General features: G+C 43.1%; 1 protein-coding gene across 1 annotated transcript in view; it reads right to left on the bottom strand.

Annotated features, from left to right (window-relative positions):
* The window catches only part of gpc5a (glypican 5a), a 138078-nt gene extending 122217 nt beyond the window's left edge, over positions 1 to 15861 (bottom strand). The window contains exons 1-2 of the mRNA XM_034219593.1: positions 15442 to 15861; positions 8489 to 8650 (exon numbers count right to left, since the gene is read on the bottom strand). Of these exons, the coding sequence (XP_034075484.1) occupies positions 8489 to 8650; positions 15442 to 15595 (316 nt within the window). The 5' untranslated portion in view covers positions 15596 to 15861. The remainder of the gene's footprint in view (positions 1 to 8488; positions 8651 to 15441) is intronic.
* Between the last annotated feature and the right edge of the window lie 1621 nt (positions 15862 to 17482).

The raw sequence follows: 17482 nt of genomic DNA, 5'->3' as shown, positions 1-17482 counted from the left end.
CATCTAATAAGGTTTGCTTGTGTGCTTACTGGAATCATTATTTGTATCAGATGTAAAGCCTTCCCATATTTCATTCTTCCCACAAACAAGACACACTCACAGCTTTTCATGCTAGACAAAAAGCATTAAGAGTGTTCTTTGTGGAGGGACTAATGGTTTGCTACTGTTATGGAAAAACAAGACTAAGAGTCTACAGCCGTGCTCCGGCCCTGGAGTGAGACACAGGGGAGCTTTGTTTTTAAAAAACAGTAACTTACACGCTCCCTATAAAAATGTCAACAAGCTGATAATTAGTAGGTATACTGTTTATCATGTTCACCTACACTTTGCAGGTAACATACTAAGACTTGTAATACATTTTGCAGGCATTTAGCTATAAACCAAATATTGGACACATTCATATATCGAACTGATGATGGCCATAGATTAAGCTTTATGGATCACCACAATTATTTCAATATATGTTGAGGGCAACATATATTGAAATAAGGTTTTTAACACATTTTAGACAACTCATCAACCCTGCAGAGACATTTCAATTCAAACCATCAATGCAAAGCTCATGGTGGAGCTAGGGGAGGAGTCACGACATAAAGTTGTTAGAGTTCCTCCTCTGATGACCATAAATGTCTGTATTAATGTTCATGACATCAATAGTTGTAGAAATATTTAATCTTAGACCAAAGTGCTGGACCAAACCAGCAACCAACAGACATTGGCATACAGCCATGCTGAGAGCAAAACACAGTAGAAGATCTTCATGGCACCAGCATGTATTCTGTGGATTACCTCGGGTCATTGTACAGAGAAAACCAACTATTGTTTTACAGCAACTACCAAACTATGTTGTAAAATGTAAAACTGATATATTTTATCTCACACCTCTTATCATGTAGTAACGTGTATTATTATTTATTTATTTATTTTTAAATCAGAAACATAATTTCTGTGATAAAACAATGATGAAACAAAGAAACTGCTTGTACAGCATCATGGTGTTTCTTGAGGGGAATTTAATCCAAGGAATGTTCATTTTAAGACAAAAGATCCTAAAATGCAGAGTCCTATAAAAAGCAGCATATTTTCCCTGACCGAGGCGAGCAGCCAATTTGTGACCAACATAGAAACTTTACTGGAAGGGAACACTGTGTTACTGTAGCCAGTGATGCAGTGCTGCTGGGCGGGTCACAGCACAATATATTTCCTTGGTAGCAAATTACTGTTTTGAACTTGAAGTCATTGGAGAAATGTAGATGCAAAGAATTAGTTAAGGTCGATGGCTGCAGCAGCTCTGCTTTTACAATAACTTTTCCATTAGTGATGCAGTTAGATGATAATGCCAGTGTTAACCAGACTTGTGCAATCTGAGTTTAACTTCTCAATAGCAGATTTCTGAGAGCATCTCAAACCATAATACAGGCGCTGATTTCAGGGTCGCTTTCATCAAATCTACAATATAGAATATCAAAATAAAGATATTTTACCAGAAACAGCAAGGGATATCTGCTTTAACTGGCCCTTGATGTCGTGTTTTCCCTTCACTTAGTGCTCAGAACATGGCAAAGTGAGATGTCGTATTCAAACAACAAAATGTATTTAGGAATATACACTAAGTATAATTTGACACGGCCCACTCTACAATACGGGTAAAAATGCACTTGCCTCAAGGCCCTTACAAATTAACAGTTAATAATAATAATTTCAATTTATATAGCGCCTTTCACGAAACCCAAGGACTCTTTACAATGGGAAGTAACAAAACAAAAAGTAATAATAAAGAGACATAGGCTGAAGTTAATTAATATAGAAATGTGGAGCCTCCAAAGGGCCCCCCAGGGCAGTTTCACGCGTTGCCCAATGGGTAACTCTGCCCTGCCTCAAGGGGCCACTATCAGGGCTTTAAGGATCAGGCTTACATCAACACATAACATGCGTGAGGGAGAATTTAAGCCAGAGTTGGTTACAAATTCAAATTGATTTACAAGTGCCAAAAGTTGTATGATTTAGCTAATGGTAATAATCTAAGATTCATTCAGATTTGAATGTGGAATATCAAAACAAAGAACAATTCGCTGTCCAAAGAAAACCATGCATCTCATAATTTGGTGATTTGTGTTTAAGTAAAAACTAAAGGATTACGTTTGTTTAAGGGTTCATTTATTCCTACTTCTCAAGCTAAAAAAGTTAATTTAAAAAAAACTGGATTTGTTGAAAACTGTCAATAAGATGATGATCATGAAGATTATCATTTTGTATGTTTTATAGAACAGTGAGAAATCTAACCTGCTATCCTCATACTCTCAGATATTGGCTTGTAGCAGTGTTTCCTTTCTTCTTTCAGTTACATTTTAAACATACCGCTTATCTCAGCATCTTGATGCCATTGGATGTGCCTCGGGTAGCAGCATACTCAGAGGTTGAACTTAACGCTTAGTTTATTGCAGACAGTCTGTTGAATGATTCAATTAAATCAAAAATATACTTTTATAGGATTCAAACCAAGGATGTTATGTTCATATGGTATGGGCGTCAGCCAACTGAGAACTGACTCCAACGGACCACAGTTTATTCACAGAAACAGAATCTGCTATGAAAAAACAATTAAAAAAACATCATCCTTCAAATCAGCAGCAATCCAAACTACTTTACTTCCCCTACTGAGAACTCCTTGTTCGGCACAAAGCGTGGTTGTTATTTGACGTCAAATTGAGGTCTCCACTTACTAAAGCTGTGGGGCCACTGCCATTCAACCATGTTTCTTTCTTTATTCAAAAGTAAAAGATGGGCAGTGGATCCTTTAAAGGCTGGTAAACAGAAACACAATCAGCATTTATGAGCGCAAATAGCAAGACCGGACCACAACAGGTTAGCTTTCCACTTCAACGGCACTCAGCCCTGGCTCTTTGATCTTACATTCATAGGCACCACTTGTGTTCCTGACAAAATGGTAGCTCACAGTCACAATTAGAAGCAGAGCAACTATAAAAGCAATGGCCGACTATAAGTGTCTGTTGGATTCATGTGTCTTCTCAACTTAAATGTTTCTTCCCAGGCTAAAAGGACTACAAGCCACAGAGTGTTGATGGTCACACCAGCTTCATACCACATACATTCAATAAAAGCAGCATTACATTTATTAAGGTCTAGATCATCACATGGTCCTGTAATAATGGTGGAGGCTTTGAGGCAATATATTGGATATTTAAAAACACATTTTGTACTATCTACAGTCTATATTTTTATGTATCCTAAATAATTGTCTGTTTTCTTATGAAATACTGACCAAGCTTCAGCTTTTAGGTTCACCATAAAGTGAGACTGCAAACACAGCACAACGGCACTACTTGTTTTAAAGAAATAGTTCAAAGATATTTTAATTAAGTAATTTGCTTTTCCTCTCAAACTCTAGAAGAGGAAATGGAAAACTCCCAATATCTGTGCATGCATATATTGAAAACTCAGAGCTGTTAAGAGAAACAGAAATATGTCAACAAACACTTTTAAATCTATTTATTCAACCCACTGTGTCTCATTGTGTTTAATCTGTAGAAAAACCACAATGACAGCATCGGGGCTGGTGTTTCTGCTGGTTTCCTGTCGGAAAGACACCAGGGAGTCATCGAGCACACTATGAGCAACAAATGAACAGGCTACAAGTGATTATAAATGGAGGCGATTAAATGAAGCTACAACCTGACACCAGACTTAGCTGCTTTGTGACGGGTGCTAATCACCCTACTAATCAAAGTCTAGCAGGCCACAACTTTTGTCAGCATCGCTTTTGTGTCTTGTATAATGAAATTAATTAGCATGACAGAATGTAACTTCCTGAAAACCCACTCAACTGATGCTTTTATTATGTGTATGAAATAAAGGAATGTAGAAATAGCAGGTTAAATATTGAGCTCAGGATGCTTTCATAGGAGGATTTGAGCCCGGCATGCTGCCTTTAAATGTGTTATGCTAAGCTAGGCTAATCAACAGCAGAGCTTTAAACCAATATTAGTGTGGTATTGTTCGTCCCATTATCTCATTCCCCAACATTGGGTAATTATTTGATTGAGCTTAACAGGTGTTGGTAGGTGTATATCTTAACCTTTGGACAGAGCCAGGATAGTTGATTTTCCCTTTAGCCTTTATGCTAAGCAAAGCTAACTCTATGCTGGTTGTACCTTTGTATGTAACGGCTAACGGGTAGCTATGGGAGTAGTTTTGCTTTTCTTATTCAAATCTCTGCAATTAAGTGGAAAATCCCATTCTCAAAATAACAAACTATTCCTTTAATTTGTTACAAGCCAACAGTTCCAGCCTCTGTAAATATCCCTGGATTCTTCACTTTTGAAGGCAATATGTTGCTTTAATATTTCCTCAAAGCTCTTCCCAAAGGAGGGTATTCCTTTGATCTGGTGGTATCCGACATTCTGCTAAGATTTAAGTGCCCCTCCTCAGACAGTCTCTCAGGCATCTTAACAGCCGATTCATAATATGCTCTGTTTCTGAGTTGTATCGGCTGCCGCCCCGCGGGAAGCTAGGATTGCACAGGTTGGTTGCCATGGATGTAAGACAAACCTGCACAGGGCAAAAAAGATCTCCTCTGAAGCCCCTCTGAGCAGGCTGCATATTTGTGCATTGTGTGGACAACATGCAGGAAACCCACAACCGGTGAAAGAAAACATGCAGTCCTAAGAGGCTTACTGACAGACCAGCAGAAAGAGAGGAGAAAAAAAGTGATGTGCTGGGAGGCTCAAAGGACTTCTGCTGAAAAGTATGCAATCAACTTTATCTTTATTCTTTCTAGTTTTAACCAGCCCAGTTGCCAAGCTATCTTTTCGTTGTGAAGAGATTTGAGAGGCAGCAGTCAAGTTCATTTAAGGACGAGATATTCTAATCTTGAGGCACATAAAGGAAATGGAAACACGTATTCAGCCATTAATGTAGGATGAGCTGTGCTTTGAAGCTCTCATAATCAACATCTCTCATTATGTGTAAGTATTAAGCACTTTTTCTACATATGCTCTTGAAGACGTGTTATTACTGCAGCCCATTAAAGGGCAAAAAAAAGTCCCAGAGGAAGAAAAACATTTTAAATAGCATTTTATTGGTTAGAGCTATTTTCCCTGTCTCCTAAGTCTTTCAGACTGTTATTCATCTACATTCCTCTAAGTGTGTCTTGCCCCCTCTCCTTTTAGCTGCATATATATAAAAAATGCCTAATTGAAGGCTTTGCACATAACAAATGACCACATTAGTCTGCACCCCTTTAACTCGCCCTTCTTCCTGTCTGTGGTTGTAATGCATTATACACTCTGCTTGTTCTCCGTTGTCTCTCAAATTACAGCGCAGGCTGCCAATCATTTGGAAGCTAAAACTAAGGGACTTGTTTTTCTCCTACCTCCTAGAGAGAAGTATTTCTTCCAGTACTCAACAAAAGTGTCTACGGTGAAGCAGTAATAATGCTGAGGGCAGTCAACATAACATCTTATTTCAATTTAAAAACCATCCGTAAAGTTGTTGGCTTGTTTCCACCTCCATTATAATCTGAAAACACCCAGAACAAAACTAACAGTCACACAAGATGAATAACAAACAATTCAGTCATATTAATTCAGCATCATTAATTCAGCATCATTGAACACTCCCTGGATAGGAAAGAAGGATTAAATGCTTGACTTGTGTTTCTTTTATGTCTGCACATGAACAGCAAAGCTGGTTTTTTTTCCCCCACTCTGTTAAGATCTAACAACCTGCCAGACATTTCTTTCCCTCCGTGCTTCCCATACATATGGTGCCACAGAGAGTTTTCTCCATGTGACAAAGACCCTTAAAACCTTCACAACCAAATAGAACAATGCCACGTGGGTGGCTCTGTGTGCGTACGTGAGTGTGTGAGTGTGTGCGTGCTAAGATATTATAGACTGCGAGTCAAAAAAACAGCAGCAACATTTTAACAATCATCAGCTTCTATCAGCATAGATTTACTTCAATAGCAAGACAAACAATATTGAACCGGCAGAGAGGAAGAGTTACATTTGTGGTTTACATTTCTTTCATGCGCAACTTGATTTAGCTTATGAAATATATATATATATGTGGTTTATATGTGATCCAGAAGATATTTTTGGACACACGTTTTCCCTTATCTAAAGTTGGTGGTAGTAACATGACAACAAACAAAGTAAAAATTCCAGCAATAGGGAAAGATTGCTGGCAAGCAATCATAAATGCAAACATTGCAGGATTTAAAATGTTTAACATGATTAAATATATTATTTATTGTTATGGCCAAAAGCTAAGTAACTTTGTGAGGTCACAATGACTTTGAACCACAAATTCCAATCAGTTCTTCTGAGTCGAAGTGGAAGTTTGTTCCTCCAGAAATCGGGGGTTCACGATAATGAGAGGGACGGAAAATCAAGAACAATATGCCTCTGGACACATACATATAGCTTTGCAAAGGTCGTGAAGAAAGTAAAAGCAAGGTGTTTAGATGAGAATTCAAAAGCAAACGTGAAGAAATTTCACAGGGAGTATTTTAAAAGTCGAATCAATCAGTCAATCAACAAACTTTTTTAAACAACAAGTCAATTACAAGCCAACATTTGGTATTATCTATGGGGGCTGGACTGCAGGTCGGACTATACAAACAATCTGAACATGCGAACTAAAAAATTTAAAAAAATGTAAATTTAAAAAAAGAATATAAATATATATATCAAGAAAATAATCAGTCACAAATGACTTAGAACCCACAACTTATTTTAAATAAATCAGAATAACAACTTGGGAACACAACATAACGACTTAATAAATGTCAGGGTAGTTACACTGCCGTTGCCTGTGATCCAATATGAAACCTAAATTGCTGAGCGTCTGTTGCCACTTGTGTTACGCAGCCTGGATGTTGGAAGCAGCCGCCACTGTTTGTTGACTGGTGATGAGAGCCGCTGTTGACAGGGAACTCTGTTTGCTTTGGCAAGAGAGCACACTGCCTGCCATTCCTCAGATGAAACCATGTGAGTGCTGCTCATTTTAGGAGTATTTCAAACAGCTACCAGCTCCTGTAGTCTTTTTTGACTTGCCCTGCACTCACAAAGCTGCCAGTTCTTGGACTGGCTTTAAGTAACAAGAACTTTAACTTTAAACATGTATTGTTTGTGTAGCCCTGATTAAGCTTACTCTTATCTGCTTTGGTCCCCCAATATTGTCCAACAATCATTTTAAAAAACAATCAGAATAGTCAACATTGTTGTACTGAACAACATGTCAATTATTTGGAGCAAGTCCCAAATACACATACCTGTAATACTATACCAAACATGTATTCATCTGAAGTTCAAAGGTTCTCCTAAAAACCAAATGTTGGGACATTTCTATATGTTAGCGACCGTTTTGAAGATGTATTCAGTTGAGGGGGAAGTGCCAAAGGAAGTGAAGTCTTTAGTTTTTTCATTGGATTTGAACTTTTCTTTTTAGAGGTTGTTTTTTTTAAACCTTTCACCTAAATAAGACTGTTTGCCATTTTGTAATAAGTTAACAGTATTTAAAAAATCTGCCAATGCCTTATGAAAACCATCATAAACGCAGGGTATTTTAATTCACCTTCAGAGCCCCAGTAGAGACATCAAACATCTGACAACACAAACAGGGCATTGCCCCTTCCAACCTCAACTAAAACACTGTGATCATGCCGGGACTCTCCCATAAACCATTTGAGTTTAGGAGGAGGATAACAGCACGTCTTTAAACTGAGAGACATCGTTAAAGAGAATTGGCTTAATGATATGTCTGAGACTGTACACTCAAGTCGTAAGCTCTGCATTTGTTGCCCACTCATTTCAGCCATCATATGACAGCCATTAACTAGAGTGGGAGAAACATCCCACGCTGGGCAGGAGAGAGACAGAGGCAAGTTGTTGCTTGTACGCTAACTGTCAATCATTGCTGAATGAAAAGGATGGAGAGGAATGCAAAACAATAAGAGAAAGAGGTTGAAAACCGATGTGGGGATGGGTTGCAGCCAGTTTATGGTGTTTCTATGCTGAGCTAACTGTGTTCCTCTGCCCTAAATATGTTGCTTTTATGGAGGTATCAGTATAAGAGGACACCTTGCACAGGAAAAGCAGCTATTAGTAAAAGCCCCAGTGCATATCCCTGACAGACTTTCACCCTTAGAGACGGCATCCTGAGTCCATCTTATCTCAGGATCATAGTGTAGTGGTAGATCTGGAAGGAGGACAGACCCTCTCTGTTTGCTCTGAAGTGGAGCCTAGCTGCACGCACACTGACTCATCCACTGTTTTCACAACACCCACACAAACCCCAACTCCTATGTGTACTGCAACTCGGAAACACACACAAACAACTACACACATACAATTATCCACGTAAACATTTGCTCTCTCATCTCAGCACGCGTTTATGAAGTTTAACATTTGTTACAGTGATGAATAAACACACACACACACGCAGCACACCAGTTAACTCTTACCTTGAAAAGCTGCCACATTGCGCGATATGAGGAACTTGAGGCTGGAGCTGGACGTCTGCAGGAGGTTTTGGATGTCTCTCCGGGCCGCCACCTGGTACTTCTCCTCCATCTTTTTGGTGCAGCAGGTCAGGTTCTTGGACATGCACACCTGAAGGTCTGAACCTAAGAGTAGTTAAGATTGAATGTTAGGATCTTAAAATAAAAATGGGAAGGAATAACTCATTTCTCATGGTGCCACTGTATTTCGAAATTCACTTAGCCAGAAATTACATTTGTCTTTGTTATTTTGTTCAACAAAAGAGAAATGTCAAAGAGATAGTTCAAACTTTTGGAATTGGGTTCATTTACAGGCCCTGGTCAGACCTGTAATTAGTCAAAGTCAGTGTATTTGACACCCAAGGGGGCAACAGCAAAAACATCATCAACCACCTAAAAAGAGGCTTGGCTAAAAGAAAATCAATATCAATGTAAGCTTAAGCTGGCATCCATTACTATTCTCTTTTGATGTTTTAAATGGTTAGCTCAGATGTCAAACAACACAAACATATTGATGCAGCGTTAGAGCAACCTCCGTGTAATGTTGTATACATTTTCAGTTTTATTTTTTCCCCCCTATGGAGTCTGGTGGCTCTAAAGAGAACATAGATAACAGCTTTAGTTACATGTCAAAACCTGATTGCGGAGGAGTTTCAAAATATAAGATTCAAATTGGTTTTGCTGCTGGCTGCCCACGTCCATAACAGTACACTTCTTTACCTCCATACCGTAACACCAAGGGCAACAGGTGAACACAACGAGACAATCAGACACACCAGGGAAACCAACGACAGGGAGGAGGACCAGACAAAACACCGAATGAACAGATTTACAAAGCCCACAACCAGACAGACAACACTAAAACCGTGACATAAACCTGGGAGTGTGACAGAACCCCACCTCAAGGGACGGATCCCAGACGTCCCAAAAAAAAAAGTCCAGCAGGTTGGGTGGAGGGGGACCGGAGGAGGGACACATAACTAGGGCCAAGAAAGGGTGTGTGGAGGGGGTCTGGAGGACGGGTCTCGGGCGGACGGCCCGGGGGCAAGGCAGAGACCAAGGAGGGGGTCTCGGGCGGACGGCCCGGGGGCAAGGCAGAGACCAAGGAGGGGGTCTCGGGCGGACGGCCCGGGGGCAAGGCAGAGACCAAGGAGGGGTTCTCGGGCGGACGGCCCGGGGGCAAGGAAGAGTTCAAAAAGGGGCGAACGCCACAGCGGGCGAACTCAGGGGGCCGAGCATGAGGGCGAAGACCGCGGTTCTCAGGGGGCCGGGCTCGAGGGCGAAGACTGCGGCTCGAGGGGGGCCGGGCTCGAGGGCGAAGACCGCGGCTCTCAGTGGGCCAGGCTCGAGGGCGAAGACCAGACAGCTACGGGGGGCCGGGCAGGACCCGGTGTCGGCCGAACAGGAACCAGAGCCAGTGGGACAGGCTTCGGCAGGATCCCCAACGGAAGAGGACCAGGAGTTGGCAGGACCCCCGGTGAGACAGGTGATGGTGGGGCCTCCAACGGAACAGGACAAGGGGTTGGCAGGACCCCCGGCAGAAGAGTTGTCGGCGGGACCCCCAGAGGAACAGGACATAGGATTGGCAGGACCCCTGGCAGGAGAGTAGTTGGCGGGACCTCCAACAGGACTGGACATGGAGCTAGCAGGACCCCCAGTGGAACCTCCAACAGCACAGGACATAGGGTTGGCAGGACCCCCGGCAGAAGAGTAGTCGGCGGGACCCCCAACGGGACAGGACATAGGGTTGGCAGGACCCCCGGCAGAAGAGTAGTCGGCGGGCCCGCCAACGGGACAGGACATAGGGTTGGCAGGACCCCCGGCAGGAGAGTAGTCGGCGGTACCTCCAACGGCACAGGACATAGGGTTGGCAGGACCACCGGCAGAAGAGTAGTCGGCGGGCCCTCCAACGGGACAGGACATAGGGTTGGCAGGACCCCCGGCAGAAGAGTAGTCTGCGTGACCTCCAACGGCACAGGACATAGGGTTGGCAGGACCCCCCTAGAAGAGTAGTCGGCGGGGCCTCCAACGGCACAGGACACAGGGTTGGCAGGACCCCCGGCAGAAGAGTAGTCGGCGGGACCCCCAACGGGACAGGACATGGAGTTGGCAGAACCCCCGGCAGGAGAGCAGGGTTAGGGTTTGAGGGACTTGAGAGAGAGAGAGAGAGAGAGAGAGAGAGAGAGAGAGAGAACTCGAGAGTTGACTTGAGAGGGGACTCGATAGGGAACTCGAGAGGAGACTCGAGAGAGGGCTTGAGAGGGAACTCGAGAGGTGACTTGAGAGAGAACTCGAGAGGTGACTGGAGAGGAGACTCGAGAGGGGACTCGAGAAGGAACTTGAGAGGAGACTTGAGAGGGGACTTGAGAGGGGACCTGAGAGAGAACTCGAGAGGTGACTGGAGAGGAGACTCGAGAGGTAACTCGAGAGGGGACTCGAGAGGGAACTTGAGAGGAGACTTGAGAGGGGACTCGAGAAGGAACTTGAGAGGAGACTTGAGAGGGGACTTGAGAGGGGACCTGAGAGAGAACTCGAGAGGAGACTTGAGAGGGAACTCGAGAGGGAACTCGAGAGGAGACTTGAGAGAGGACTCAAGAAGAGACTCGAGAGGAGACTTGAGAAGAGACTCGAAAGGGGACCTGAGAAGCAACTTGAGAGGGGACTCGAGAGGGAACTCGAGGGGAGACTAGAGAGGAAACTTGAAAGGGGACTCGGGTAGGAACTTGAGAGGGAACTCGAGAGAGGGCTTGAGAGGAAACTTGAGAGGGGACTTGAGAGGGAACTTGTGTCGGTCAGTACGACGACAGGACACAGGGAGCTGGCGTCGGCTGGAGAGCCAACAAGTGACGAGGTGCTGGAGTCGGCCAGTACACCGACAGGACTCGGGGAGCTGGCGTTGGCCGGTACGCCGACAGGACTCGGGGAGCTGGCGTTGGCCGGTACGCCGACAGGAGACGAGGTGCTGGAGTCGGCCGGTACGCCGACAGGACTCGGGGAGCTGGCGTCGGCTGGAGAGCCAACAGGAGACGAGGTGCTGGAGTCGGCCGGTACACCGACAGGACTCGGGGAGCTGGTGTTGGCTGGAGAGCCAACAGGAGACGAGGTGCTGGAGTCGGCCGGTACGCCGACAGGACTCTGGGAGCTGGCGTCGGTAAGCCGAAACTGGAGTCGGGACCATGGCTACTGGGGCCGGTAATGAAGCCGGAACCATGGCTGCTGGGCACGGAACCAGAACACGGAACCATGGCTGTGTGGGATGGTACTGGAGCACGGAACCATGGCTGTGTGGGCCGGCACTGGAGCATGGAACCATGGCTGCTGGGGCCGGAACCAGGGCCGGAACCATGGCCGCTGGGGCCAGAACTGGGGCCGGAAACATGGCTGCTGGGACCGGCACTGGAGCCGGAGCCGCTGGACTACGGGCTGGAATCCTGGCCTTGCATCTTCCAGAGACCTTTTGGAGGCTCCGTGGACCTCCAAACGCCCGACGGGTTCCTGAGAAAAGGTCTGAGGCTGGAACTGGAGCCGCTGGAACCGGAACAGAGACCTGGACCATGGCTGTGTGGGCCAGGTAATCGAGCAAGGAAACATAGCTCTTCGGGCCGGTACTGGTGCATGGATCCATGGCTGTGGAAACCGGAACTGAAGCCGGGATCATGGCTGTTGAAGCACGGGCTGGAATCCTGGCCCTGCGTCTCCTAGAGGCTTTTTGGAGACTCCGTGGACCTCCAACAGGACAGTAGTCGGATCCCAGGAAAGGGTTAGAAGCTTGTGACAAGTCTTCAGGGCTACTTGTAAAAGTTTGTAGCCACTCAGGCAACAAGCTCCTGAGCCAGGGCTTGCGAGCAACCTCCCAGCGTGCCTCCTTCAAAGCAGCCTCTTTACCTCGTCTAGATGAGGCGTTCTTCCAGGTGTAATAAATGTACTCCAGAGAGTACCCAAGACATTCCGCCTGTGGGGCCAAAACATTCAAATCTGCTGAGTCCAAATTTGGTCGGTTCATTCTGTTACGCTTGGGTGAAGCAGGTAGGACTCAAATGCAGAATTTAACGAAAAGCGAGCTTTATTAAATAATAAAAGCTGTGGCAAAAAAGGCAGTATCCAAAATATCCAAAACAAACGAGCAGCACAAGGAACACAGACCGTGGAATAACATGAAGGGGAAACAATGAACCGACATGGAACACAGGGGAAGACTAGACCAAATACACAGAACGGTAATCACAGGACAAGACACAGCCGGGCAGGGGAGGGAGAAACACAAGGGCAACAGGTGAACACAACGAGACAATCAGACACACCAGGGAAACCAACGACAGGGAGGAGGACCAGACAAAACACAAGGAGGAAGACGAAACACCGAATGAACAGACTTACAAAACCCACAACCAGACAGACAACACTAAAACCGTGACATAAACCTGGGAGTGTGACACTTATGAATAGGTACACCATGTTCCCCAACCTTGTGGGTTTTCACCTTGTATTTATTTAGTAACAAATTGCTTACATATGTTACATGAATGTAAAACAAATATGTGAGAGGCATGAAGTTGTGGCTGGGGATCTAGAGGCTCTCCTTAGGGTGCTCCACTTACTTTCCATTCCACAGACATGCAAGTCAGGTAGATTTGACACTTTAAACTGTCAAAAGGCAAGTATGAATAGGTGTGTGTGTGTCTAAAAATATTTTTTAATACCTGTATGATAAATTGGCAACCGTCCAAAGTGACAAGCAACTTTCTTTAGCAGCACTCATGAGAATCTGTCAAATGGAAATATTTCACTCAGAAACAGAGGGGTCAACCAATTATGGGAAAATAAAAGTCAAGGGGTCATCGAGGTTAAATGTATTGACAATCCATGTTTATATAGAGAGATACACACAAGTCGAAAAATACAAGGTAAATAAATAGTATGGGATATTCTAAAGAAATATAATATTATGGACCTAATCATGTCTGTTTGAAAAGCTGCAGTTGATTCTGGTCATTCAAAATCATTATTCCACCATTATAGGAGTACAACAAATGCTTTACTGGAGCAGAAAACCAAAACACAAAGAACCTGAGCAGAGATGAGAGTCAAAAAGTTATCGGCTCACCAGTTTGTGGCAGTGATAAGCTAAGCTATGAACAAATAAGCAATCCTTCATAGGGGACAGTCAAAACATCTTAAAAGAGTCCCAAAACTGTGCAAAAGCCTAGGCAGAGTGTGCAGAGAGTGCAGAGCTGTTGCCAGAGACGCTATCAGTTGAAGAAGAGTGAGGAGGGTGCAGGGCAGGCGATGGCACACGTGGAGGAATTTAAACTCTCCCAGATAAGACAACTTGAAAGAGCCCCAGGTCTTGGTTTTTTTTTTTTTTTTTTCACCTAAATGCTTCCCAGAACTATTTTCACAGAAAGCAGCTTTAGTTGGCTGAGGGGAAAGACTTATGGCTTGCCATATTCTGACCCAAACTGAAGGCTGTTTGGCACGTCTTATTCGAAAACATAGAAACAGCTCGCTCTCAATCTCCTGGAATTTCTGGCAATGTATCACAAGCCAACCCTAAAGAATAGATAAATTATACGATATACAGGATTTATTATGCTATTGCCCATTACACTCTCTGATGTGTTTCCATACATTAATATGAATCCATCAAGGAAACCATTTACACATCTCTAATGTCAAGATGCATTCAGTTTAAGAGGAAATGTGCAAGGTTGCAAGAAGGGTCAGCAGCACCACAGATATTAACAGTAGCAAGTGTTGTTATAACGTTACTGAATCAGGAGCTTATCATCGCCTCTACAGGAGGCACCCACTGCACACATCATTCATATCTGAGAAAGTACTTTTCAGTTGAGAAGTAGCACTGAGATTCAGATTCACACAGGCTCACTTAAAGGGCAGGAGTGGTGATGGCATTATAAGGGTTAGTTAGAGGTTTAGGAAGTATTTGAGGGTTTTCTGCCAATGTAATCAGTTTCCACACAGCAGCAGAGGAAAGTGAAGTTTGTAGGGAGCAGTTTGTGGCAGGATGCTATCAACACTGTTAAGATTTATTTTTCCAAGAGAAAGCAGCAGCAAGCCGTTTGGTCAATGACAGCCCACTTGAAATATCTGCACCCATCATCCCACCTAATTGATGTGCAGAAGTATAATATGAAATTGCATTATGGGTGGTGTTCAGAAAGTTAAATGAGGCCTTGTTTACCTAACTTTAGACTAAATAATTCCTGTTTATCCCTGCAAGCCACTTATCTGCTGACAGCCGTCAAAAAACAACACATCATCTCAGGAGTTTAAACTTCTAGATTCCTTCGAAAAACGTTAGCACATATAAAACAGCCAAGACAACCACATTTTAAAGGTTGTTTTGTTGCGCAAACACAAGCAAATTATAATCTCCAAACCTATCTCTCTAGCCCATGCAACCCTATTGAAATATTTCAACATGTATTAAACTGAAACACTCCTGGAAACAAATTTAAGTTATGGGTCCAAACATTATATCCAAAATAAACATAATTGCGTTACACGGCATTTCCTCCATATTTCTCGATGTAAACGTCCCATCACACAAAGGTTTAAAACTTTAAACAGTTTAGCGCTCTCCAGATTCTGTCTATGTTATTATCATGACTGCACACACGCCTCTAAATATGTTTAAAAAGGCGCATTTTGTAACTACAAAGAGTACTTCAATAGCCAGAAAATGACAGGTTAAAAATCCACAGTGCAGTTAGTGACCTCAACAGGAAGGTAATGTAGTGTTGAATGACTTCTCTCTGGCATATTTCTTTCATTCAGGGTTTAGCTTGATGATGCTTTCGTTGCTAAATAGATGTTAATGATTAAATTATCGAAAGAAATGTGACATCAATTATATGATAGCATAGGTTAGCTTCTCATGTGTATCTCAAACATACCTGGTCTGGGGCTCAAAGGCAATAATTGATTTGGTCCAATTTGTTTGAGTTGGAAAACTTTCCGCACTTCATCGCATCTGTTGGGGCTGCCAAACCCTAATCCAGAGCCACACGCCAGCAAGAAAACGCAGTTCGTCCACAGCAGCACACCCATTTTAACCAAATCCAGGGTTATACGCCACAAAAAGACGCTTGTTTGGAAGTTAAGGTTTCTTCTGAACCTTCGGGCAGCTCAGGTGAGTCCCGTCCACATCTCAGGTTTCAGGACTCAGCGTCGTCGACCATGTGGCGTTTGTGTGGAGGAAACGCTGCGGATCATCATTTCAGTGCAGGCTGACGGAGTGAAAGTTGCAGCGGTGTGAGGAGTCTGTTACACAGCGGCATGTTGTCCAAGTTAGCTGGACCCGGAGCGAAGGCGGTACCGCAGCGTTACCTGCACCCCGTGGCCGGTGAGCAGCTGCCGGCGAACGGACAGCGCCATCTAGTGTCCGCCCCCTTTGAGTTAAGACCTGATTTAATTATGACAATTAAACAATATCAACGCTGAAGGGTGCAGAGATTAGGTGGATATGAAGCAAAGGTCTCTTTACAGAACAGTTTGTATTGATGAGGCGTGACTGTTAAGGGTTTTCTTAAATCATGGATTGATTCATAAACTATGGGTATGCCTATGTTTTGCCCTTAATCCCAAATTCAAGTAAATGTAATTACACTGTAGGGGCCTACTCGTAATTTTCAATAGTTCTCAATTTCTTATTTGACTAACGTTTGCTTATTGTCATTAACATCTTAGTTTGACATTTAGATTTGAATTCAAATTAAAGATTGAGTTTTGCCTTTCTTCTCAGTAATTAAAAATTAAATTGTAAAGTTATTTTCCATGTTTTCAGTTAGCCTTGAACTCATGTGGGCTTGATTGTGATTTGCAAACTGAAAAAAACTAGAGGTAATATTCAGCTTTCATATTCAAAATGAATGGGCAACTACTACAATAAGACCCCATCAGTTTAGCCATTACTGCCCTTCACTGTGGCCTCCTGTAATAAACTGCTGTTATTCAGGGCTGTGCTCTTAAATGTCTGTCTTGTGTGCATTGAATACTGCACCTCAATTTTTTTAAAGCTGTTAACACAATGGGTGATGTGCTAGATGTAATCCGATATGGTGGTCAAAAAATTACATTTATTAGAATATTAGTGGATGCCCATCAGTTAAAGAAAGTGTAAAGAGAATCAAAAGTTACTGGCCATAGAATTAGTTTATTAATCTAAAATAAATAATGTTACTTTTTGTATTGTCTTGCTTCAAGTGTCTAATAAAGGCGGCACGATATAACCATTAAAAAAAGCTTCCAAATAATCCTATACAAATTCAATTGAGGTGCATTTCAATTTACCAAATGACTAAACAGTGTTAAATTCCTTTAACTCATTGTGAGATTTGCATAATAAAGCATTCAAGAAAAAGAAAAGTGTAAACAATTTAATATAAATTTCAAATGACATTACAATTAACCAATTTTTAAAAAAAACATATCCCCATCAACTATCACATGCATTGCATACATAATAAGCAGTCATAAAGTTGAGTGCATTCATTTTTCTAGTATACTGAGGTCAGGATCCAGGTCAGCTCCATCTCCTCGTTCCTATACAGGCCGGGACAAGTGCAATACCTCCAGGTACTCAGCATTGCTACAAATCCCCACCTGCACAGGAAGGGACATCTCCAAGTATTTTAGACACCATATACCCACCACGAGGAAATAAGATCTATGTTTAAGAGCAATACCACTTAGCAGAACAGTTCATCAACCTAGTCAGTTTTGCATGGATTTGCACAGCGAACATCAGAAAAAGCTGGATGCAAACCAGCAAAACTGACCAAGTGATGATTAACAGATCACCCATGACCATAGACATCCGAGGTTCAGAAAGATGCAGTTAGTTAGAAGTACTTTAAGTGCTTACATTGCAGTAGATAGGAGAAAGACACTACCTGCACTATAAGCACTTTAGCACTGCTGAAACTCAGTAACTTC

This window comes from Gymnodraco acuticeps, unplaced genomic scaffold (assembly GCF_902827175.1).
Source record: "Gymnodraco acuticeps unplaced genomic scaffold, fGymAcu1.1, whole genome shotgun sequence".
NCBI classification, from domain to species: Eukaryota; Metazoa; Chordata; class Actinopteri; order Perciformes; family Bathydraconidae; genus Gymnodraco; species Gymnodraco acuticeps.
This window is presented reverse-complemented; position numbering and strand designations above follow the sequence as displayed.